This window comes from Schistocerca serialis, chromosome 3 (genome assembly GCF_023864345.2).
Source record: "Schistocerca serialis cubense isolate TAMUIC-IGC-003099 chromosome 3, iqSchSeri2.2, whole genome shotgun sequence".
NCBI lineage: Eukaryota > Metazoa > Arthropoda > Insecta > Orthoptera > Acrididae > Schistocerca > Schistocerca serialis.
Window position 1 is genome coordinate 196,997,335 of NC_064640.1, and position 21,595 is coordinate 197,018,929.

Sequence of the window (21,595 nt, forward strand, 5' to 3'; positions counted from 1 at the left end):
GGGATTGTGTTGTACGTTGCAAGCGCCCTGCGAGTTTAGAAGTTGCTTCCGCGACTTTCATGGCCCCTATTGCTGCCGTTTTGGCCAGGCCTGCTACTTTTTGTGCAGCCATTGACATTTGTTTTACTTCTCCACATTCTTTCTTTATTGTTAGTAATTCCCCTCGAATTTCTCCTATATGCGAAATTATTTCCTGAGTGTCCTACTTACGCTGTTCGTCAGCTTCTTCCTTCTCCTTCTTACGTTGTTTCTCCTCTTCTTCCTTCTCCCTCTTACGCTGTTCGTCAGCTTCTTCCTTCATTGATCGTAGGAAGCTCAGTATTGGGTTTACGTCATCTTTTTGATCCTCTTCAAAAGTGGGAGATGTAACTCTGGACACCTGGGCGCTAGAGCTCTGACGTAGCCGAGTTAGCCCCTGTCTGCTCTCGTTCGTTTGATTATAAACTTCTGCTACCGTCTCGACTTGTGTGCCTGTCTCTGTTTCATCCTCTACCTCACTATCATAATCATGGCCGCGACGTTGCTCTAAGATCGCGTCCAAATCACCGTCCTCATCAATAACCCTGTCGTCCTGTCCTACTAAAAATGTGCCCATCTCATCTCCTAACCTATCCCCGTCAGTAACGTGCCTCTTATCCATTATAGTATCCACTTTTGTTTTAGCTTTGCTCACTAATAGTCGTGCCTTACTTCTCGTGATCATTCACGAGAAACAAAATTTATCTAAAATACACAATAAAAATAATCTACTCCCTGTATTTTTACACATAGACATAAAATTTCAACAACGCCTCTCCAACGCTGTAATTATACGCACGATTTGTTGTGGTACAGAAACCGCACACAAACCCGACAAAGTGTGATGTGATACGGACACACCATGAAAGGAACACAAAAACAATGAACAAAAGAATATATACACTGAAAACAAAAACTGTAATCATGCGCCGCTACTTAAAACTAATCGCGGAACTACCAGGAAAAAACTTGGGTATTAATCAATAAAAAAATTAAGCAAAAACAATTCTGAGTGTCCCTACTACTAATGATACTTGCTTATCAGCGATTCACAGGAAAGATCCGAGGCTAAGGGTCGCCATTTTATTCGAGGTGCCGGGGCTAGCAGTGTATTTAACACTAAATTCTAGAATCTACACATGTAAATGATGCTCTAAGCCCCCCCTATTCTAACTCCGACTTTTGCTGTTGCACAAGGATTAAAAAATATACGCGAACTGACTATAATCAACCCTGCAAGTGGAGTAGAAAAGAGTTTGGCACCTGCAATAATTTAATTTGATAAATAAGTTAAATAAAGGAAGGTTTCATTAACGTAGTGAGAAATGATGGGTTGCTCTACCGATTAACGGAATGAAAGTTCTGTCCAAAATAACAATATGATTTATTAAGACTAAACACAAAATAATAAACAAAAACATATGAAACATTTATAATACATCAAATTGGCTCAAATTGGATACACAAACAAACGCTGTGAAGGTGAAGTTGTCCCTAAACTAGATTGTGAGGTTTATGACGAAGTGGTATGTGGAGCCAATTCCTTGCCACTCAAATCTTAAGAGAGACACACAGCTAACCCAACATTAATTGCTGCTACTCAAGACAGAACAAAGTTAGAAAAAGACGAACAGGCGCACTCTGCTGAGCTCTGATTATCACCTAGGAAAATCCCTATCTGCCGGTGCTGCGGACATACATTACCAAACTGTCTTCTTAACTGCCAGAACACGATCTGGCGTACCGGAGGCGATGGCTGGTTGCTTCGACGTCCTCGACCGAAAGGCGAGAGCCGACTCCCTAGAGCACCTGTACAGGCCGAACACACAACATTCCCACTCCCACGATAGTGGCCGTGGTTAAACGTTCCAATCAGCAACTCGAAAACCGGCGGAAAATTCCACTCCATTGCCGGAGCACTACCATTCCACCAATGGAGATTCTTGGCGCCAATTTCTGCGCTGATTTTGCTACGTCACGGAGCTATGCCCTGAGCCAGCCAATCACAGTTACTATTTTGCAGAAAGCGCGGGAATTTTCCCGCGACAACTGCCTGGGTACACAAGTCATTCCCACGCCTCGCTGGTAGCCTGCCAGAAAGTGTTTTCGCTAAGATTCTGCGAAGTAACGGAACCTCTAGCCCAGCCGCTACTGCAGACCCCTCCGGGCATGTCTTTTGACAATGTCGGCGTCTGCAAAGCATTCACTCGACTTCCTCACACCCGTCGGCTTAACCCTTTCCAGATCAGGAGAGCCCGCCTGTCACCGGACCACCCGGGTGACGAGAGACGCTGCGTGGGAAGTCCGCGTGTGAAGGAATAGCAACTTTTCACCGCATGCAATTAGAGACGAAAATCGTAAGATAGAAACCACGCGTTCTCTATCTTAAACTTGAGCTATGCTGTCCCTAGTGCATCTAATTTTTTATCACCTACTGCGCGCAATCTGTATCTCAGAGCTTCCAATCCTATCTTGCGCACGAGGTGCACACTGACAATTGATACATGGCTCCAGTACCAACTAAAACTCTTCACCACTTATCTTTTATCCAAACCATCAAACTACAATTCGCCTCTTCGTGCACTCTCTGAATACCTCTTTTTACTGGGAATGCCTCCCGACGACAGGAACACTCCCTTTTTCGTTTAACAGTTTTTTACCTGCTGTATCATTAACCCGTTTCTTGGCTCTACACTGCTGTGCCTAATGCCCAATTTTCTGACAATTGAAACACTGCGGTTCCCGACATTGTCCCTTAAAATATCCTTGCTACCCACAACAGTAACACTCTTTGGAAGACGAAAAAATTTTCTTGTCATTGCGACTGCTAGCGGCGCTATCCACTTCCTGCAAATGTGTAGCTACACGCAATGCTGCTGCTAAGTCACTTGGATTTTCCATCCATATCCGGAGGGAAAAATCCGGCGAGACCCCTCGCAAAAATGCGTCTAAGGCTCTATACTCTGCTTTTCTCAATAGAACTTCATTTGCACTCGCATCTTGTGTTAACTCATACGTGTGCGCATTTGTTCTCCTAATTCTGTCTGAAAATTCTTCTACCGTTTCACAAGTTTTTTGCATCATCCTCCCCAATTTTTCTCTAAAAAATCTGGCACTATTTTGTTTCCTAAGCTTTTGCAATAATCCATCAGCCAACTCTGTGAATGTAGTAGCATCCTTTAACCCTTCGTGGTATGCCTCATAAGTCTTTGCATCACCTACTAATTGTAACCTCGCCATTTGCAAACACATTTCATCCGACCAGCCACACAGTCTGGCCGTACTACGTACGTCACCAATGAAAACATTCACATCGTCTGATGTTTCACCCGAGAAGAAAGGTGTCAGATTAGCCGCTGAACAGTCTGCCACACCGGAAAAGACAGTACCCTTGCATTCTACACTATCGCTTCCAAAGCCTGATTGAGTATTTTGCAACATTTGTTGCTCCATCCTCTGCGTGTGCTGCTTTTGCAACTTATTTTCTTCAATCAGTTTCTTAACTTGCTCTGTCAATGCGACTACGGCGTTACTTGTCCCGGTTGCACGTGTCTCTGGCATTTCCCGTGTGGTATACCTCACCTCACAAAAATAAAATTTTATTACCCAGAAGCAAGTTAATTCTTAGCACGTCTAATGGCAAGCCATCTAGACTTACCACATTGCCCCATTACATGACCATAGAAGCCACACACATCACAAGTACTTGATACAAATTTACTGCAAGGAGCGCCGTGACCTGTTAATCCACACACTACACATTTAGATGATACTAAGTTAACGTGACTATCATTCCCACGAAACTGCGATAAGTCTACAGGGCTGCTAGGCCTTTTAAATGACACTCTCACATCCCTTAACGTTACCCTTGACATGTCTAGCTACACAGAAAACATAGAGAGAAGGCGGTTGCTGGACTCACCCTATTCTGTGTTTCTCGGTTGCTCCGCACAGTGCTAGTGAAAGCGGTGGCGTGGGTGCACCTGACATCACTTGTTACGGAATCTGTACCTCTTGTTAGCAGCAGACACAGTGGCTGCGCCAAAGACTGAGGCGGCGTGGAGTTTTACAATTATTTATTGAACTTTCTTTACAATTTATCCCTCGTCGTTGCTGCCCAGCCCTGCGGATCCCTCCTCCTGGCTGCTGCTGTGTAGATTCTCCGACAATGCGCACAACGCGTGCCGGTGATCGCACTTAGGAGCCTCAGGCCACCAGTGCTCTGCTGAAGCCAGGATGCCCTGTGGTTGAGATGTACTCGGCTGCACCGGCCGCTGGGAAGCCGTCAGTCGCGAAGTCCCCGAGGTCCCGTCATGGACGAACCACACGCCGTGGGGCCGAGTTGCCGTGAAGTCCGGGCGTCAGTCCCCGGCGGCGCCTGAGACCAAGACCGCGCTGCGGCCGGTCCTGCTGAAAGTTCTCGCTGTAGTTAGTCAGCCATAGTGCCGACTGAACTCGGGCCGACCTCCAGAGCTGAAGTTGACATTTGGCGGCGAAGGGATGACTCCTGCAGGCTGGAACAGACTTCCAGAATCGTCACCTACGAAGATTGAACATTCGGACACGGACCACGTCCGTCCTCAGATACGAACTTGCTACCTGCGCTCCACTATTTATATCCGACAGGAGGACGTTTTTTACACTCGGTGGTAGCTTTTTGTTATTACTCCCGCAGTTTATTGCAGTGTAACTTAGCGTGCTGGCCTCACTTCCCCTCACTCAGCACCCTCCAGGCTTCGCTCGGCGCTCGGTCTGTATGCGTCCTTGTGTCAGTCTGTTGGTACACTGCTGCTGTCAGCAAGGCTATCTGTGCCTGCCTACTTCGCAACGCCTTGGTCGCCGGCGTGTGTCTGTTTTGCCATTCTCCACTGCGTGAAGCAATGCTTACTACATGTGGCCGCAACAGTAGAATACTTTTCACATGTATTTGTGACAGTATTGTGAGTATTTTTAACTGTCTGAAGAGGGGCCTACAGTGCGTTCTTGTAGGATTGTGTGCTATAATTCGAATAGCTCTTTTCTGTAGTTTGAAGCTATCTATTAAACATGATTTAGTTTTACCCCAGAACACTATACCATAAGACACAAAAGACTGAAAGCAAAATACACTAATCTAGCTCACTGTATGCTGCATACCCTAGATATTATTCTCAATGTAAAACATGCCGAAATGAGCCTCTGTGATAAATACTTCACATGGTGTTTCCAGCTTAAGTTTTTATCAATGTGCATGACCAGAAACTTTGTGGATTGCACATTTTCTACCTCTGTGTCACTTAGTTTTAACTGGACATCATTTCCTTGGGTTGCTTTGCCATACTGTATGTAGTTTGTTTTACTTAAGTTATGTCCTAACTCGTTTGAATTAAACCACTGTTGTATATGTTTCATCGCTTTGTTAGTTGTGGTGGATAATGATTTTTATCGTCACTTATGATTATACTTGTGCCATCTATGAACAACATAATTTTGATAGCAATATTTGGATTCTTTATGTCATTTATATAAAGCAAGAACAATAAGGGACCAACAACAATGCCCTGCCAGACGCCTGTTATCACTTCTTTTGCATCTGAAATCCACTTGTTTTTCAGGATATTATAATCTGAGATGATTTCTACAACCTGAGTTCTGTCTTGAAGCTAAGATTCAAAACATTTGCAAACAACTCTTCTTACTCCTGTTGCCTCCACTTGTTTAACAAAATTTTCGATAAATCTAAGTTCATTCCCACTAAACATTTTTTATTGTCAAGATTCCTGACAATCTCTTTGGTAGAGGCATGGGGGGCTGATTGTGTGCTGTGGCCTGAATGGAAGCCATGTTGATTGCAGTTCAGAAGTTTGTATGCATATAAGTAATTTATGAGTTTGATTTTCATTAATGTCTCTAAAATTTTGGAAAACACTGGAGAAGGGAAATTGGTCTACAATTTTTTATCTTATATGGATCTCATTTTTTAAACAGAGGTCTAAACTTCGAGATTTCCAACCTCTGTTTGACAAATTGGCAATATGTACCAGGTGCTTTATTATTTGTTGGGCAACTTTTTAATTAGTAACACAGGCACTTCATACACACCTGCAGAAATTTTTGGTTTTAGACTCTTTTTCACTTTCAATACTTCATTTCCATTTGATCATACTACTGTCTAATTTTGAAGCTGTTAATTTCTCATGTTTGGTAAATTTTTGCTTAATGACACAGGTACACTTAAAAATAGTTGTTAATGCAATTTGCCAGAGTTTCATCTTTTAATTCAATATTTTCACTATTTTTGAGTACTATTTCCTGATCCATGAGGTTCTTACCTGTTTCCCTTTTCACTATTTCCAAAGTAGTTCTTGATTTATTGCCTGATTTTCTTATTAATCTAACATTACTTAGTAGTTTTGCTTTTGTAATTACCTTAAAATATATATAGTTTATTGCATGTTCTTTAAACTTGGGGTCAGTACAACTTTCCATTTTAAAGTTAACTATTTTCATTGTCCTGGAGGAATTTCTAATATCTGTCATAATCCAGGAATTAGTATGTAAATGCCTGTATGAGTTTGTTCTGACAAGTTTTGTGGTTGTGAGATTTTTAAGGATTAGTGCATTGTGACTGGATATTCCTTGGTCAATATCAATTACATCTGTATCTATAGTTCCTATATTTGTGAAGAAATTATCTATGAGACTTTCTGGAGAGTATGTTACTGTTGTAGGACTAGTTACAAGCAGATACAAGTTGAAGCTATGTAGAACATGCAGGAATTGATCTGTAGATGCCCTTTCAGTTAACAAGTTGACATTAAGGTCTCCACTTATAAGTTTTGATGTTTTTTTTTTTATCATGTAATATGTTGAGCTATGCCTTTAAGTTATTTCTAAAAATTTCAGGATCTGTGCACTTACATTACTATTAATTTACTCTTTTACTTATTCATCTATATTGTTGCAACATCAGAATGTTTTTCTTAACTCATAGATTCAGCTAGAGACAAATTTTTAACTTTTACTCGACGTTTTACATAAGTGCAAACACCTCATCTTGTTTCCTTCCTGCAATACCGACTAAATCATATGGAGAAATACTTATGTTTGCTAGTTCATAACTCTTGCACCAATGTTCTTGAACACAAATATAGTCTATACTAGTTTCACTGGCTGTGATCTCAAGTTTTAATATTTTATTTTTAATACACTGTATATTGAGGTCATTATTTTTAAATGATTAAAAATTGCTTGAGAGGGGTTCGTACTTATGCCATCCGATGTTACCAGCTGTTCATTGTTGAGGCTGGGTACCAAAAATCCTTAAGAATTACACGTTTCCTGCTCCTCATATTTCTTACCCAAGGAGCCCGGAGGTGCTGCCATTTTTTATGTTGCATCCATTATTGCACCTGAGTTTTTGGTGGGTGCTGGAACTTTTGCTGAAGCTGTAGTTTCACCAAAACCTTGAACTTTAGATGCCACTGGAGTTTCAAACGATGTTTGTGCTGCAGTTGAAGCTGATAACTGATGATTTTGATTTGGCTGCTGCTGTGGATGATGCCTGTGTGGCAGTTTGTACCGTGATCTCGGATCTGTTATTCTGATTGCTGGACTAGACACTGATGCTAGGCTTGCTGTTCAAGCTGCTGGAGAGAGTGATAAGTCTGCTGCTGATGGATATGGTTCAGGTGTTATTGATGATTTTGACACCACTGATGAGTTGTCTGTTGTGGCTGTTGTACTGGGAGACACTTGAGATGCAGGCACAGATTGTTTTACTTCATTTAATGTAGAAGATTCATCTATTGTTACCGATGATTGAAGGACATTGGGCCTTTCTGATTCTACTAATGCTGATATTGTAGTAAGTTCTTTATCACGCAGTGTGATAGTATGTTGCACTACTTTACAGTCTTTGATGGTATTCAACATTTCAGCACTGACAGCTTCCTTCCCTTTCATATTTCTGTGACCTCTGTGCAGTCACTATTTATCCTTACATATGTAGCATTAGGATAACCACTACATATCTTGGCAAAAAGTCTGTTGGCAGTAATAATCTCAGTATTCACGCGCGACTTTTCCATGATATCATGATGGCAGATAGATTAAAGAACACTCTGCCTCACAGAACCTTAATAGACTCTAGGAATTCCGGAAAATCCTGCAACCCCTTGGTAGCATTTGTGCAGTCATCAGGAATTATTGAGGAATACAGACAACGAAAAATTTAACTTCAGGCACTTTGCAGATTACTTCCTTTAAAAGTTTCATAGCACGTCTGGTTTCATTGTGGTATATGTCGTTGGCACCTCCAATTATCGCACATGCTCTACCACTCGTCAGAGGTTTTTTGCTGCTGTTTAAAACTTCACGTAATGGACCTCCTGGTTTGGTCATGCCTGTCACGTTGAATACTGTTTTATTAGTACTCATAATTTCAGCTATACTTCTTCCATAGGCCGTCTGCGAGAATAAAGGTTTCATATGTATTTACCAGCGTGTATTTTTTGCTTTGTTTACAAATAGGACTATTTGTTTTGCTTTGCAAACTCAATTTCGCGTTGATCAAGGAACTGTCCGTATGGATCTTGGTACATTTCAACTATTCTTCCTTTTCTGTGTTACTTTCAAGCACATCAAACGTATTACTTAATTCTATAGTAAGTTTTGCGGTTTTTGTTATAGGTCGTGCACTGTTTTTTTTAGTCTGACACTGGAGAACTCATGTTGACTAGATTTTGAAGAATTACTCACTCTTCTTTCCAAATTTTCAAACGTTTTTCGCATTTTATGAGAAAATCAAGCTCTCTCCTAAGTTCATTCTCTACATTCACTTGCAAACCTTAACTGTATATTTCAATGACACTGTCCCGAACGTTACATTGTGAAGGTAACTGTTGTTCATCAACTACAACTATGCTGATAAAAAACGAATCAGTCTATCCTCAAATACTCCTGAGGTATGTTGGATCAGCAGAGTCACAGAATTTTGATGCATATACGTATAAACTAGAGCACTGATCATTACAGGCTTTGCTACGGTACTTATCATGTGTTGGGGAGAAGCGGAAATACTGGAAATAATTCGACGGCAGATGGACGAAAGAACACTGTGCCTCACAGCACCTTAATATACTCTAGGAATTCCGGAAAATCCTGCAGCCCCTTGGCAGCATTTGTGCAGTTATCAGAAACTTTAAGACTAAATTCAGTGCCTGATTTCATTTTTGAGAAGTTGGTGCTTCAGTTGCAAACATGCACACAGTTACTTGAGAGTGCCTAATAAACATCCGGACTTAACTTCTTTTTACATAAAATTAAAGTATTATAGAAGTTAACGCTCCATAACAGCAGGTTAGCACTCCGATTACATAGCCTTTATTCCATATTTATTTTTCTTAGGTCGATAGTCTATCGATCTTTTGTTATTTTCCGCGTACTTACCAGAATTGGAATCAATTTTGGCAAGAAATTTGTATGTATGTGTGATATATTGAAAAAAAAGGCATGTGTCTTTATTTCAATATTTTTTAAAATTAATAGTTGAAATAATTTGTATCTGCAGGTTGGTACCAAGTGTTACTGAGTTGCTTGTACGTTTTTAGTGTTTAGTTTCAGGGTGCATCTATAATTTTCGCTATATTTCCTGTATTTTGTACGTGAACAACGCAGAATGTTGTGTAGATGTTCCAACACTGCTTCCGCAAAACAATAATCTTCGTGTTTCCGGGTTTAGTATATCGATGACGTATGATAACCCGTGATTCGAGGCATACGCCATTTTCTCTCTGAGAGGGAAAGTTGATGATTTGTGGAAGTGGTAGTTGTTAGCTGTCAAACCCAGGTCGAGTGGAACAATAGTTTCTTGCGGTGTGGTATTCTCTTGGCCTTTGCTGTCTGGGCTGTTATACTTGAAGTTTATATTTGTCACTGCTGTCTGTAGGTAAGTACTTTTGTTAAATCGTGTGCGAATGGATCTGACGTTCCACACGTAGGCGTAATACTTCGATCGTTGTCCATGCTGTATTACAACTGTCATTGGTATTTGTCAAAAAAAGACTCTTGCCCAAGGATTCCTGTTTACTCCCTGATTGAAAGCGTAAAATTTTTTTTGTAGTTAGAAACTGCTGTACCCGAAATTGTGTACCTATGTTGTTAACCGTAAAACAATTATACGGAGAAAAAAAATCTGTGCGTCACATCGCGATTATTTTTGCTAGCAGTTCTAAGGCGAGAATATGAGGTAAGTAAAGGAAATGATTATTCTTGCTGCTCACTTGCACATCTGCGTTAAAAGTTCAAGGTTATTTCTGCTCATTATTTCTGTAAACTTGATTACCAAAATTCTTTACTGAGAATTTTTGTACAGGCCTTTCACGGAAACATATGATTGCCTTTTTAAATGGCCTTTGTTATAAAAAGAACTAAAGTGCAGTGCTCCTTTGTTAAGCGAGCCGACTTACGTAGAGTGGTTTCGCAATATCTTGTTCCTTTTAAGAGTGACATAGCCTTTGTTTGAAGCGGTGCTCGTCGTAAGATGATTTAGAGCACAACAAATTTGTGAAAGATCCTACTTAACCTATCACACTATAGCAGCGCTTCCTCGGACCAGAGCAATGAGAGTTGGGAGTTCCTTACAACGGAAAGTTTGGAATTAATAGCATCTTGTATACAAAAAGTGACGTACTAATGTGTCAAAGCACGAAGTTGCGTCATAAAAGATAACCATTTTTGCTGTGAATCAAAGTGACAGTTACAATGTCTGTATACCTTTCGTAAATATGTTCACAACTAAACAGCAAATCAGCCTTGTCTTCCTGCAACATAGTGTTTATAGTTTTTTGGTAACGTATCACATTCAGATCATAAACTTTAGGTCCTGGTAGTGCATTTCATTTTTCCTTCATATCTCGTATCCTACTTCGGAGGGGAATGTTGACATAATCATATTTGGAACTGAATCTGGTTTTGAGTGACAAGTAAGGGTGATTTGGTCACCCATTCATATTGTACAGATGTTTTGTCATCTTTCCTTATATAGTTAACGTCTATTTTGTGAAATTAAAAACAAAAGAATTTTTGAATGAGGACTCCTCCTCAGCAGATCAGTTGTTAGATATGAAGTGGTAACTGAAGAGAAAGTTCTCTATAATTAAACCCTTTGTTAAACTGACACGTTCCCCATCATTACAAAATGTCCTTATCTATGGAACAAGTATTAATGGAATGTAGACTGATATTATACTTCAGATAAACTTTCTGAAGGTTCAACAAGTGGTAGGGCCAGAAGGCAGCCAGTTCTAGTTCTGCAATGTCATGCTTGCTGTGTTGCCTGTTCTGCAGGTGCATGTAGACCCTTGTAAAATGTGACTGGCAGAACTGTCAATCTGCTAGCTTTTAGTTGTAACACGATGTTTTTACATTGGAAACCGTACACATCCACATTTTGAGCACCAAAGGCTAGTAAAACTTTCTGTATATCAGTGAACTGCGAGAAGTTGGTAGAATTGCCTAGGCTCTAGATTGGAGATCACCTCCCTCTCTGATCATATATTTTCCTGCTATCTGTAAATTTTACTTTAGAGTGAGGTGACTTCCCACATTTTAGAACATAACCTTACATAATGACATTGTTTTGTATGCTGTTCTTTAAATATATCTTATCATATTGCAGGGAGTGGAAGAGTGATGATCCTAATAGCTGCTCATAAGTTCAAATCTTTGCTCTAATTCCCTATACTGCTTTGTAAACCATTATTTAAGTATATCTTTGTTATATTTCTTATCAACTAATTTCAGTTGCAATGCACTGTGGATGTCATTTTTGTGAATTAATTGATAATTACAAAAAGTGGACAGGTAATTTTGTTTGATTGACTTAATGTCCCATCTTATTGTAAAAATTTATTCTTTTATGATATCGATACAAAACTGTCTTGGAAAAAGGCTACTGTTTGACTACAAACTGTGGCTTTGTGTTGATAATTGCTTCTTATCTGCTCACTCAAAGGTTTTTTCAAAAGTGATAAAAGGTGTAGAATTTTAAACTCGTCTACCTTTCTGTGTGACCTTAATTAAAAGGCCTTATTCTAAATCTTATAGCTGTTAGTCTTATAAAATGTTTTCAGCTAACAATATCAACATTTACTTTATATGCTGCTGTCAGTAGGTTGTTCTCTAGGATTTTCAACTTACTGTGATCTGTTGTGAGCAGTGATATTAGCCTATATCAATACCTTTTGCAGTAACATTTGTGTGCAGCTGAATAAATGCAGTGTGAAGTATCTTCAGTCTTGGTGTTGATATTACACTGTGTGCACTTGTTGATATGTTAGTGAAGCTGTTTCTATACATTGAACACGATAGCAGTATTACAGCTCAGATGGTATATGCAGTCTCTCCATGTTGAAAAGTAACATGGAATGAAAAATGCAAGTGGTGTAATTCTTATGCATCTGTTAGTTTTCTGGACGTTGTGAGCTGAAAGTGTTTCTGCACTTCCAAAAATTAAGATGAGTTGTCTGTGGAAACTGTTTCAAATAAGAGTTTGTTCAGATACTAGAGCTGCTTCTCCATTTCAGGCCGGTAGCACCATGGCATCCAGGAAGAAGGTACTCCTGAAAGTCATAATCCTAGGAGATTCGGGTGTAGGAAAGACTTCATTGATGAACCAGTATGTCAATAAAAAATTTTCCAATCAGTATAAAGCAACAATAGGAGCAGATTTCCTGACAAAAGAAGTCCTAGTGGATGATCGAATAGTGACTATGCAGGTAAAGAATTGTTTCATATAATACTGCTAATGTAAATTTTATGACTTCAGTGTTGTGTGCTGTAATATTCTAATAGGTTACACCAAATGTAAAGCAAATAACCAAACATAACAGGTATTAGTATTTTTGCATTAATTTAAAAGTTAAGCATTTTAAATGAGAATTTTTAGAGGCTACAATGGAGTATGGTTCTTAATGCATAGTTGCTTATGTAATGCATGTGAGGCATCTATTGAAGTTTGCCTGCTGTTACATTTGTAGGATCATAAATTCTACTAACTTGCTCTTAATGAAAGAACTACTATATTAATGATACACCATGTTACATAATTTGAGGTATATGGTAGTTCATGAAGTGAACATCTAAGAATGAAATGTGGGAAGAAATGAAAATTAATCATGGCAGTCAAGGTAAAAGTTGAGCATAATTTGAGATAAGATTCAAAATACACATTATGCAGACATGATACTAAACTGTACTAAAGTATCCATTACTTGACATATTTACCTTACCTTATGTTAGAAATTATTTTCCTTAAGAAAAATACTTCAACTATGTGATAACTGTTACTAACAGGGCTAAGCTGATAGTAGACCCATACTATACGTAGTTACAAAAACAAAACTTGCAACAGAATTGTTACATTATGCCTAGGGCACAGGTAGGCCTTCTTTAGAGAACCATTTGTGACATGTGTAACCAGTGCTAAAATATCAGCATGGAAGTGTAGAGTGATACATATTCCAGTATTAAACTGGTTATCCAAGTGACAACCTCCGTCTTGCATTGGGGAGGGGGATGTTTCCTAGGTATAGAGCTTTGCAATTTGTTTAGATGTCACTTACATTTTGTCCAGGTTCTTGCTGTATATATGTCTATATAGTAAGGTAGTGCCAATTTACTTTGCCGTTGACTTCCAACTGCACTAGTTTGTAATGATATGAATGAGACTTTGTTCTTCTTTATTTGGAGCTAAAAGGGGACACATCAGTGTTATAGGAGAAAAGTGAGAGGTGATTAGGCAAATAAATGTTTTGGGAAATGAAGTAAAAGGCCAATAATGTTATTTGAGTGCAATGAGAGAACTGCATTTCAACATGTAATGCCCATATTACTGGAATGGATCTCTGACCCTTTCTTTCTTTCTTTCTTTCTTTCTTTCTTTCTTTCTTCCTTCCATCCATCTATCATTCTGCTTTTAGTGCTACCTCCATGAATGAATGTCATTTGTTGACATAAATCCTAAGATTGTTTGAAGGACCAGTCATTTACCATTCATATTCCTATCACCCAACTTAAGTAATTAAGTTAATCAGATGTGCAGCTTAACATGACTTCCCAACTGCTTTGCAACTTCTGCTGCCTACATAGAGTGCAAGTGTCTTAAGGGCTTGAGAAAAATGCTTGTGACTGCAATAGATAAAACCATGGACCCTGGGATTGTAGTCTGTAGTCTCAATTGTGCATTGTGAGAAAGTGTAATGGTGTCTTCATCACTGGGTTTGGTAAGATATGTGTAATATGTTTAAAGTATGATGGTAGTACCTCCATTGTCTGGTAGTGCAGCTGTAAATGAGCTGTCTGTAGGAAAGAGTTGATATTGGTAAATAAAGTTCTGATATTTCCTGGAACACACTTAAGATGTTACCCTTAGTAATTGCAGACTTTGTTCTGTGTCCTTTTCTTAGTAGACATCTAAACTCCCCACAGTGTGTTCCAGAAGTGAATCCTGGGTGGTGGGAGGGGGAGGGGGAGGCTGGTGTCTCACATAGTGTCTAAACATGTAAACATGATTCAGTCTCTCTCTCTCTCTCTCTCTCTCTCTCTCTCTCTCTCTCTCTTGTGTGTGTGTAAGTTAAATGTTTAAGATGAATTTTTAAGAATTGGGTTTGAATCCTAATGCAGGGATTTTCTGCATTGTAATGCATATGGTTATTGTGGATCCACAGTAAATGTTAGTTTGAGATGTAGTCACAGGAAGAACATTACAGGAATGATAATGTAAACAGTACTGACAAAATGAATGTCTACAGACTGCAGTGTAATGCATTTTGAATATATTCTTGTAAGAGATGCTCCTTAACTGTGGGACACACATTATGAAATCTGTTCATATGGAAAACTGAAATGTATTCCTGCCACAGTGTGGAGCCTGTTAATGCCTATTGACATTACATGCACTTGATCTTAGTATTTCTGTTGTAAAATATGAGCTCAAGTGGCAACAGGGTAACACATGGTTTTTTTCCAAACTTAAGGAATCTAACAGAGAAAGTTATAATATTGATATGTGAAAAGAGTAAAACACTGTAAGTGAGATGGTGAAGTTAGTATTAAGAATGTAAATTTAAACAAACTTACTCAGAAATCATGCAGTTCTGAGTAATCAATATTTTATTGGGGGGAGGGGGGAGGGCTTGTTTTCAGCAGTCATTTAGTGGATTTCTAAAAGCATGTTGTGGAAAAAAATGTGCAACTGTTCATATTTGGTGTACTTAAGAAGTAAGCATCATGTAGTTATTTGAGTGGTATATTGGAACTATGGTGCTTACAAAGGAAGCCTGTAAATAACACATCATTTATGCCATTGTGGACCATATTTATATGGAAAGTTTTGGGCATATTTGTAATACAGATTTAAGTAGTGTCATAGTTCATAAATATTTTAAAATGATGGTCCATTACTAGTGCAGTGACTATGCTTTATCGTATGAAGATATTTGAATTTGATAGAAGCATAACTGCTTGCAGTAGTTAGGTCTAGCTAAATACTGCCATCAACAATGGGTCTGTTGCAGATAAGAGAATTGTGGATCAAAGTGAAATGTTTGCATGGGTGGTAGTTGGTAATAACTACATTGTAACAGTTACTATTTTTACATTAAAAAGAAAAGCAAGTCGTGCAAAGATGATTAATGTAAATGCTGGACAAAAAATTCTGGATGTTACCATAAGTTTTTATGTGTAAGGATTACACATTTGGAACAGAATAGTCCTGGTTTTCAAAATTACAGGTAAAACTATGCTATCATATGCCACTGGCAGATTAAATTCTGCTTGCTTATGTATCTACATATGAACTCCACCAGCCACCATACAGTGTGATGGAAGTTACTTGTACAATTACTACTAATTTCCTTTCCTGTTCTGCTCACAAATAGAATGAGGGAAAAAAGACAATGTATATGCCTCTGTATGAACCCTGAATTATCTTTGTAGTTCTTATGTGAAATCTACATTTGGTGACAGTAGAACAGTTCTGTCAGCTTCAAATAACAGTTCTCTAAATTTTCTCAATAAAATGCCTTGAAAAGAACGCTACCTTACCTCCAGGGTTCTGATTTGAGTTCCCAAAACATGCCTGTAAATTGTGTGTTGATCAAACCTATTGGTAACAAATCTTTTCTTCTGAATTGCTTCAATGTCTTCCTGTAATCCAATTTCTTGGGTGTCTGTTGCTGCTCTTGCTATTCTTGATAGTCTCTCTGTGTTTATAGGATTTAATTTGAATTTTAGTTTAGATGTTAATGGTACTTTTCCCATGATAATGGTTTTACAGTAGTGGTAGTTAGGGGACATAGTGGTGTAATTAATTTTCCTGGTCCTCAGTTTTTCAGAATGAGAAGTTATTTTATCACACATACCATGTTGAAGTAGCCATCAAAGATTTTGGAAAGTCCTAGTATTTTTCTCCCTCTGCTTTTAGTTCGTACATTTGTAATGAATGTAAAATAAACTCTGGTAACAGAATGGGTCACCCTAGTGTTACATATCTGGCCACCTTCACTGATAAATTACTACACTTGGAGCTGGCAGCCATTCATTACATAAATTAGAAATTTTGCACAAGTCATCTTAGCATCCTCCTAAACTCACTAAATGACACCATTACGTACACTAGTGTCATCAGGAAACAGCCACAGATTGCTACTAACCCTGTCTGTCAGATCATTTATGCATACAGAGAATAACAGCTGTTCTATCACACTTACCTGGGGCACTCAAGACACAAACCTGGTCTCTGAACACTCACTGTCAAGGATAGTATCCTGCGTTTTATTAGTTAAGCCTTACAGCCAGTCACATATCTGGGAACCTATTCCATATGCTTATATGTTTTGTTAAATCTGCAGTGAGGTACAGTGTCAATGCTTTTCAGAAATCTAGGAATGTGGAATCAACCTATTGCCCTTCATGGTTTGCAGGATATCGTGTGAGAAAAGGGCAAGCTGAGTTTCGCGTGAGCGATGCTTTCTAAAACTGTGGTGATCTGTAGACAGGTTTTCCATCTCAAGGAAATATATAATATTCAAACTGAGATATTGGTCTGTAATTTTGTAGGTTCATTCATTTACCATTCATACACACAGTCACCTTTATTTTCCTGCCACTTTTGACATTTTGCTGGGTCAATGATTCATTATATAGTTCACGTGCATCATTTTCCTGCATTCATAAGTTTCCATCTTGAGGTTATTAGTATATGGAGAGAATTTCATTTCAAAGTGTAATTTCATTTTGCCACAAAAAATCGGTGCTATGGTTCAGTGATAAAGAATAGGACATATTGGTGTTCCTAGTATGTATTGTGATCCACTTTTTTGTGTTATGTGGGTTTGCCAATGGGTAAGTCCGCAATTAAAAATTTTTTCGAGGTAAGGAATCTGCATTTTAAAATTAGACAGATGTAGTCTGTGGAACTAAATATGCTGACAGCATTGAATTTTCAGTAGCAATGAATTCAAAGGTACAGTTGGTAACTTAAAAATTTAATCTAGGATTCAGAGAAATGGATTTTTTGGTGAACATGAACTTAAAATGGATAGCAGTTTTTGGTGGTTAGTAGGTGCATTACACATTACCACGTGTAGACTGGGGTGTAATTTAATATTGGTTGTAGCATATGCTTCCAGAAATGTGTCTGTGCCTGGAAGAAGTACTGGCCTACGGTTACAAGAATTGCTTGAATTTGTTAAATAGCTGAAATTTTCATGAAAAGTTAATGTCACATAGGGTAACTCCCCAGGAGTGAATGACAGGGATATATTGTTGTAAGTAACATAACTATTCATCATTTGATAGGAAATGTCTCAAATGGGCATAACACATAGTGACTCATCATTCACTGAATTGATTAAAATTATGTTAGCAGTAACACTGTAAATGTTGAGTTTTAGTTTTATGGGGAAAAAGCCTGGTGTGCTGAATGTAATGTACAGTCTGCTTACAAGCAAAAATAGATTTTTCATAGGATAGAGTTCAGTGTTTTCAGGGTTTTGTTCATTGCACAACTTTTAACATTTGCCTAAGTGACAAATGAGAAGGTGAAGGTGCTAAAAGTTGCAGATTGAGGTACTATTAAATAATGGGTGAGGATGGAAGTTTTTCTAATGTCGGCTTATTTTTATCAACAAAATATAAGTGAGTGTGTGTGTGTGTGTGTGTGTGTGTGTGTGTGTGTGTAGCAATACACAAATGTAGAGTACTTGGATGTTGTAACAATCTCATAATGCACCAAATTTTCACTTTTGTCTGCTACCCCAACTTTTTATTGAATGTGTGTTAAGGGGAGGGGGTGGGGAGGAGGGAGGGAGGCACTACAGGACATTTTAATTTCCACTGTCTACATTTGTTCAAATTCATAAAACCTTGCCAGCATGAACCAGGAAGGATTCAGCATCCACACTCACAGCAATGGAAGTGCAAAATATAGCTAACCATTTTTTCCATGAGAAATTTCATTGTTTTTTGCTTACTATTGGTTGCATTTTTTGGTATAGGTACACTTTTCTTCACAAGTAAGATTCTTTGATGGTAGAATTTTCCAAATCTATTAAAAACTGTGGTAAAAATTGAGATAATTGTGTGTAAAATTTGAGTTTTTCCTAAACATGCTGTTTAAATTTTAACAGCTCATTCAATTTTAGATAAATAATAGTCTAGTTTCATATGCCTATAAGTATGGTCTGTATGCTGTGCAAAATTAATAGATGGGTATCTCTTAATTGAAGAAAAATGTATCTATAGCAACAAATGCAGCCAATAGTAAGTGCAAAAATGATGAAATTTCACATGTGAAAAAAATTAGTTTATTTTCTTGAACTTCCACTGCTATGAGTGTGAATCCTGAATTCTTCCTGGTGATGCTGACAAAGTTCTATGAATTTATTTGTGAAAGTGTAGACACTGAAAATTAAAATGTCGTGTGGTGCCTCTCCTGCCCCAAGTCGGGCCGTTTGACGTCCTCTCTCCCCCCACCTCCCCTTAAGTATTAGTGAAACTGTCAGATCTCAACAGTGAAACAGTGCTCTGAATGAAATCCCAACTGTAGTAGCTCATAAATTTTCATCCCGGTATTGTAAGAGAGAATTATATGTGGTGGTTGGGGTGTAGTGGGGGGGGGGGGGGGGAGAGATGGGAGAGACGTAAGGGAGTTAAGCTGTTAGTTTTTTAGCTCAGAAACAATCTAACATGTATGTTACATTGACATTGTTGTAATTCATACTGTCAAGTTTCCTTTCCACATTCAAACCCACCCACATTCCACTCTCACATAGGTAGGGGGAGGAGTGTGCAGTGATGTGATACATATTTGCAGTGTCTGTCTGCCAACCATTAGCAGAATTAAACATTGCCATTAATACATTCACCAGAAATTTCCCAGTCTCCTGTCAGTTGTCCCACAACTGCCACACAAACCCTGCTTCCAAAAGAAAGAATTCTTTTAAAGGGATTAGTTATAGAAAATTGAAAAAATAAAATACTTTGTAAGAACAAGCACAGCAATGAGAAGTTGAAAACAACATTGAAAGTAACTGAAGAATTAATTGTTAAATGACAAGATCACCTTCGCAGCCTTAAGTAATAGTGGTAACACAAAAGATGACCTCAGTGACTCTTAACTGCATAACCATAAATTGTGGAGGAATTAGATGTTATTTTACAAGTGTGGTGTGACTGCTGCATGAGTGCTGGACTAAAAAACTAAAGATCTGTTTGTCACTCTTAGATTTGGTGATGCTTTGACGGTTTGATAAAGTAAAGCTGTGAATGTGCTTTAAACATAAATTGGCTTCTCAATGCTTTAAACATAAATTGGCTTCTCAACATCCCTTCATCCCACTGCTTAAATGTATTGCTCTGACTAGTCTTAGGAAGGGTAGGGTGTACAGCCTATTTTAGGATTGTTGCTAATTGAAGAAGTGAAGTGTTAAAAGCTGCTGTTCATTTTGGGTGGCTTAATGTAAGATGAAGAGTTATGAAATGAATATAGTGCCAGGTTGTAGGCACCAAACATACAGAATGCACACACTGAATACATTTTCAGTAAATTTGAAACACAATATTCTGCTAATAGCATGGAGGGCTTTTTTGTACTATTTACTCCCTCACTCACCTCTGTTTCTCTGCCCCAACAACTATTTAGTAGACCTGACCACCTCCTGTTAAGTTTTACTGTCATTAGATAATGCTGTGACTAAAGACTCTTTAAGATACAGTACTGGCTGGTTATAATGAATATGCAGCTGCTCAGAGGTCCAGCATGGACAGTAGTTATTGTATGGCAGTCTATCTTCGTAAATACTGTACGGAACCAGATATTCCAGAAAAATTAGTTGAAATCTTGGCCACCAGGTGCAAATCTGGTGCTGAGAGTGCAAGGAAGGTAAAGCCCTGTATAAAGGAAAGTATGGCCATCCTTTCCCCTGTGTTTGCCACTGTCCGCAGTTGAGGATTGGCCGAAACCCTGTCACATGAGATTAGAAGCCATTGTGGGCCCAAGCATTACATGTGAAGCATAGGAGGAGTTGCTTATCTTTGGAGTTTTAAGTAGAATAATACCACAGTGTTGTACTTTAGGCTGTTCATTTAGAGGTAAAAGGGAGGAAAACTGTACAGAATACTTTCCGAAGGGCAAGGTGTAACAAGGAGAATATTGGTCGTAGTGGGAAAAGTTGCACAAACACGACTTAACCATTCATTTTATTTTATTCATTTCTGGTGTTTGGTCTTTCTACTTTTTATATTTCTGTTACTTAATTTCTAATCCATTTGAACAGCAAAAAAGTCAGAAGAGCTAATAGGATGGTAATTTAATTTAATTACAAAATATAAATCTTAGAGATACAACTGCCAGTTTAGTGCACAAAATGAAAAATAGTGATACTGTAAAAAGTTATGAGTGGTAAAAAATTTGACCTGGTTGACTGCACAGTATGGTTTAAACTTATATTTGTGATGCTCACAATAATAAATTGTGCTTTTTTCCACACAATTTAACATACAAAAAAAAATTTGCACTGGGCAAGTACTGGACAGACAAGCTTTCACTCAGTAATCATTAACATTACCAGGATACTGCTGCTGCTGCTGCTGCTGTTGCTGCTGTTGCTGTTACACCTTGGCCCCTTTCCTACAGTATATTAACAGAAATACAGTTATTGTTTCCGACATCCTACTTTAGATTGTAGTCCTAGTTTTATTCAAACACAACTTTAAAAATATGGTATTCTGTTGTACTTTAGTAATCATTCTCCTCATGTCATAGAAAAATTTGCAGACAAAATTTTATGGTATAAATGTGACAAAAATGTAAAGTGTGCATAATCATATAGGCATGTTTATCAATTCTATTTACTAAGGTACCGCACATATATATTTGAATCTAGTGCTTTATTTTGTATAACAAGAGACATTGGGCAAATTTTTGTAGTACTGAGTCGATATACAGCTTTAAATTCGCGATGGATTTTTTTCTTGCAGTTGTGTACTAATATTCATTCCCTTTTGTCCTGATGACTAATACGCAGGATAAATT

General features: G+C 38.3%; 1 protein-coding gene across 2 annotated transcripts in view; it reads left to right on the forward strand.

The window, feature by feature from the left end:
- Positions 1–9,589: 9,589 nt before the first annotated feature.
- The window catches only part of LOC126469903 (ras-related protein rab7), a 32,033-nt gene continuing 20,027 nt past the window's right edge, over positions 9,590–21,595 (forward strand). The window contains exons 1-2 of one of the 2 annotated variants that reach the window (XM_050097252.1): positions 9,590–9,946; positions 12,585–12,776. In XM_050097252.1, coding sequence (XP_049953209.1) covers positions 12,597–12,776 — 180 coding nt within the window. In that variant the 5' untranslated portion in view covers positions 9,590–9,946; positions 12,585–12,596. The remainder of the gene's footprint in view (positions 9,947–12,584; positions 12,777–21,595) is intronic. The other variant, XM_050097251.1, reaches the window with a different exon arrangement.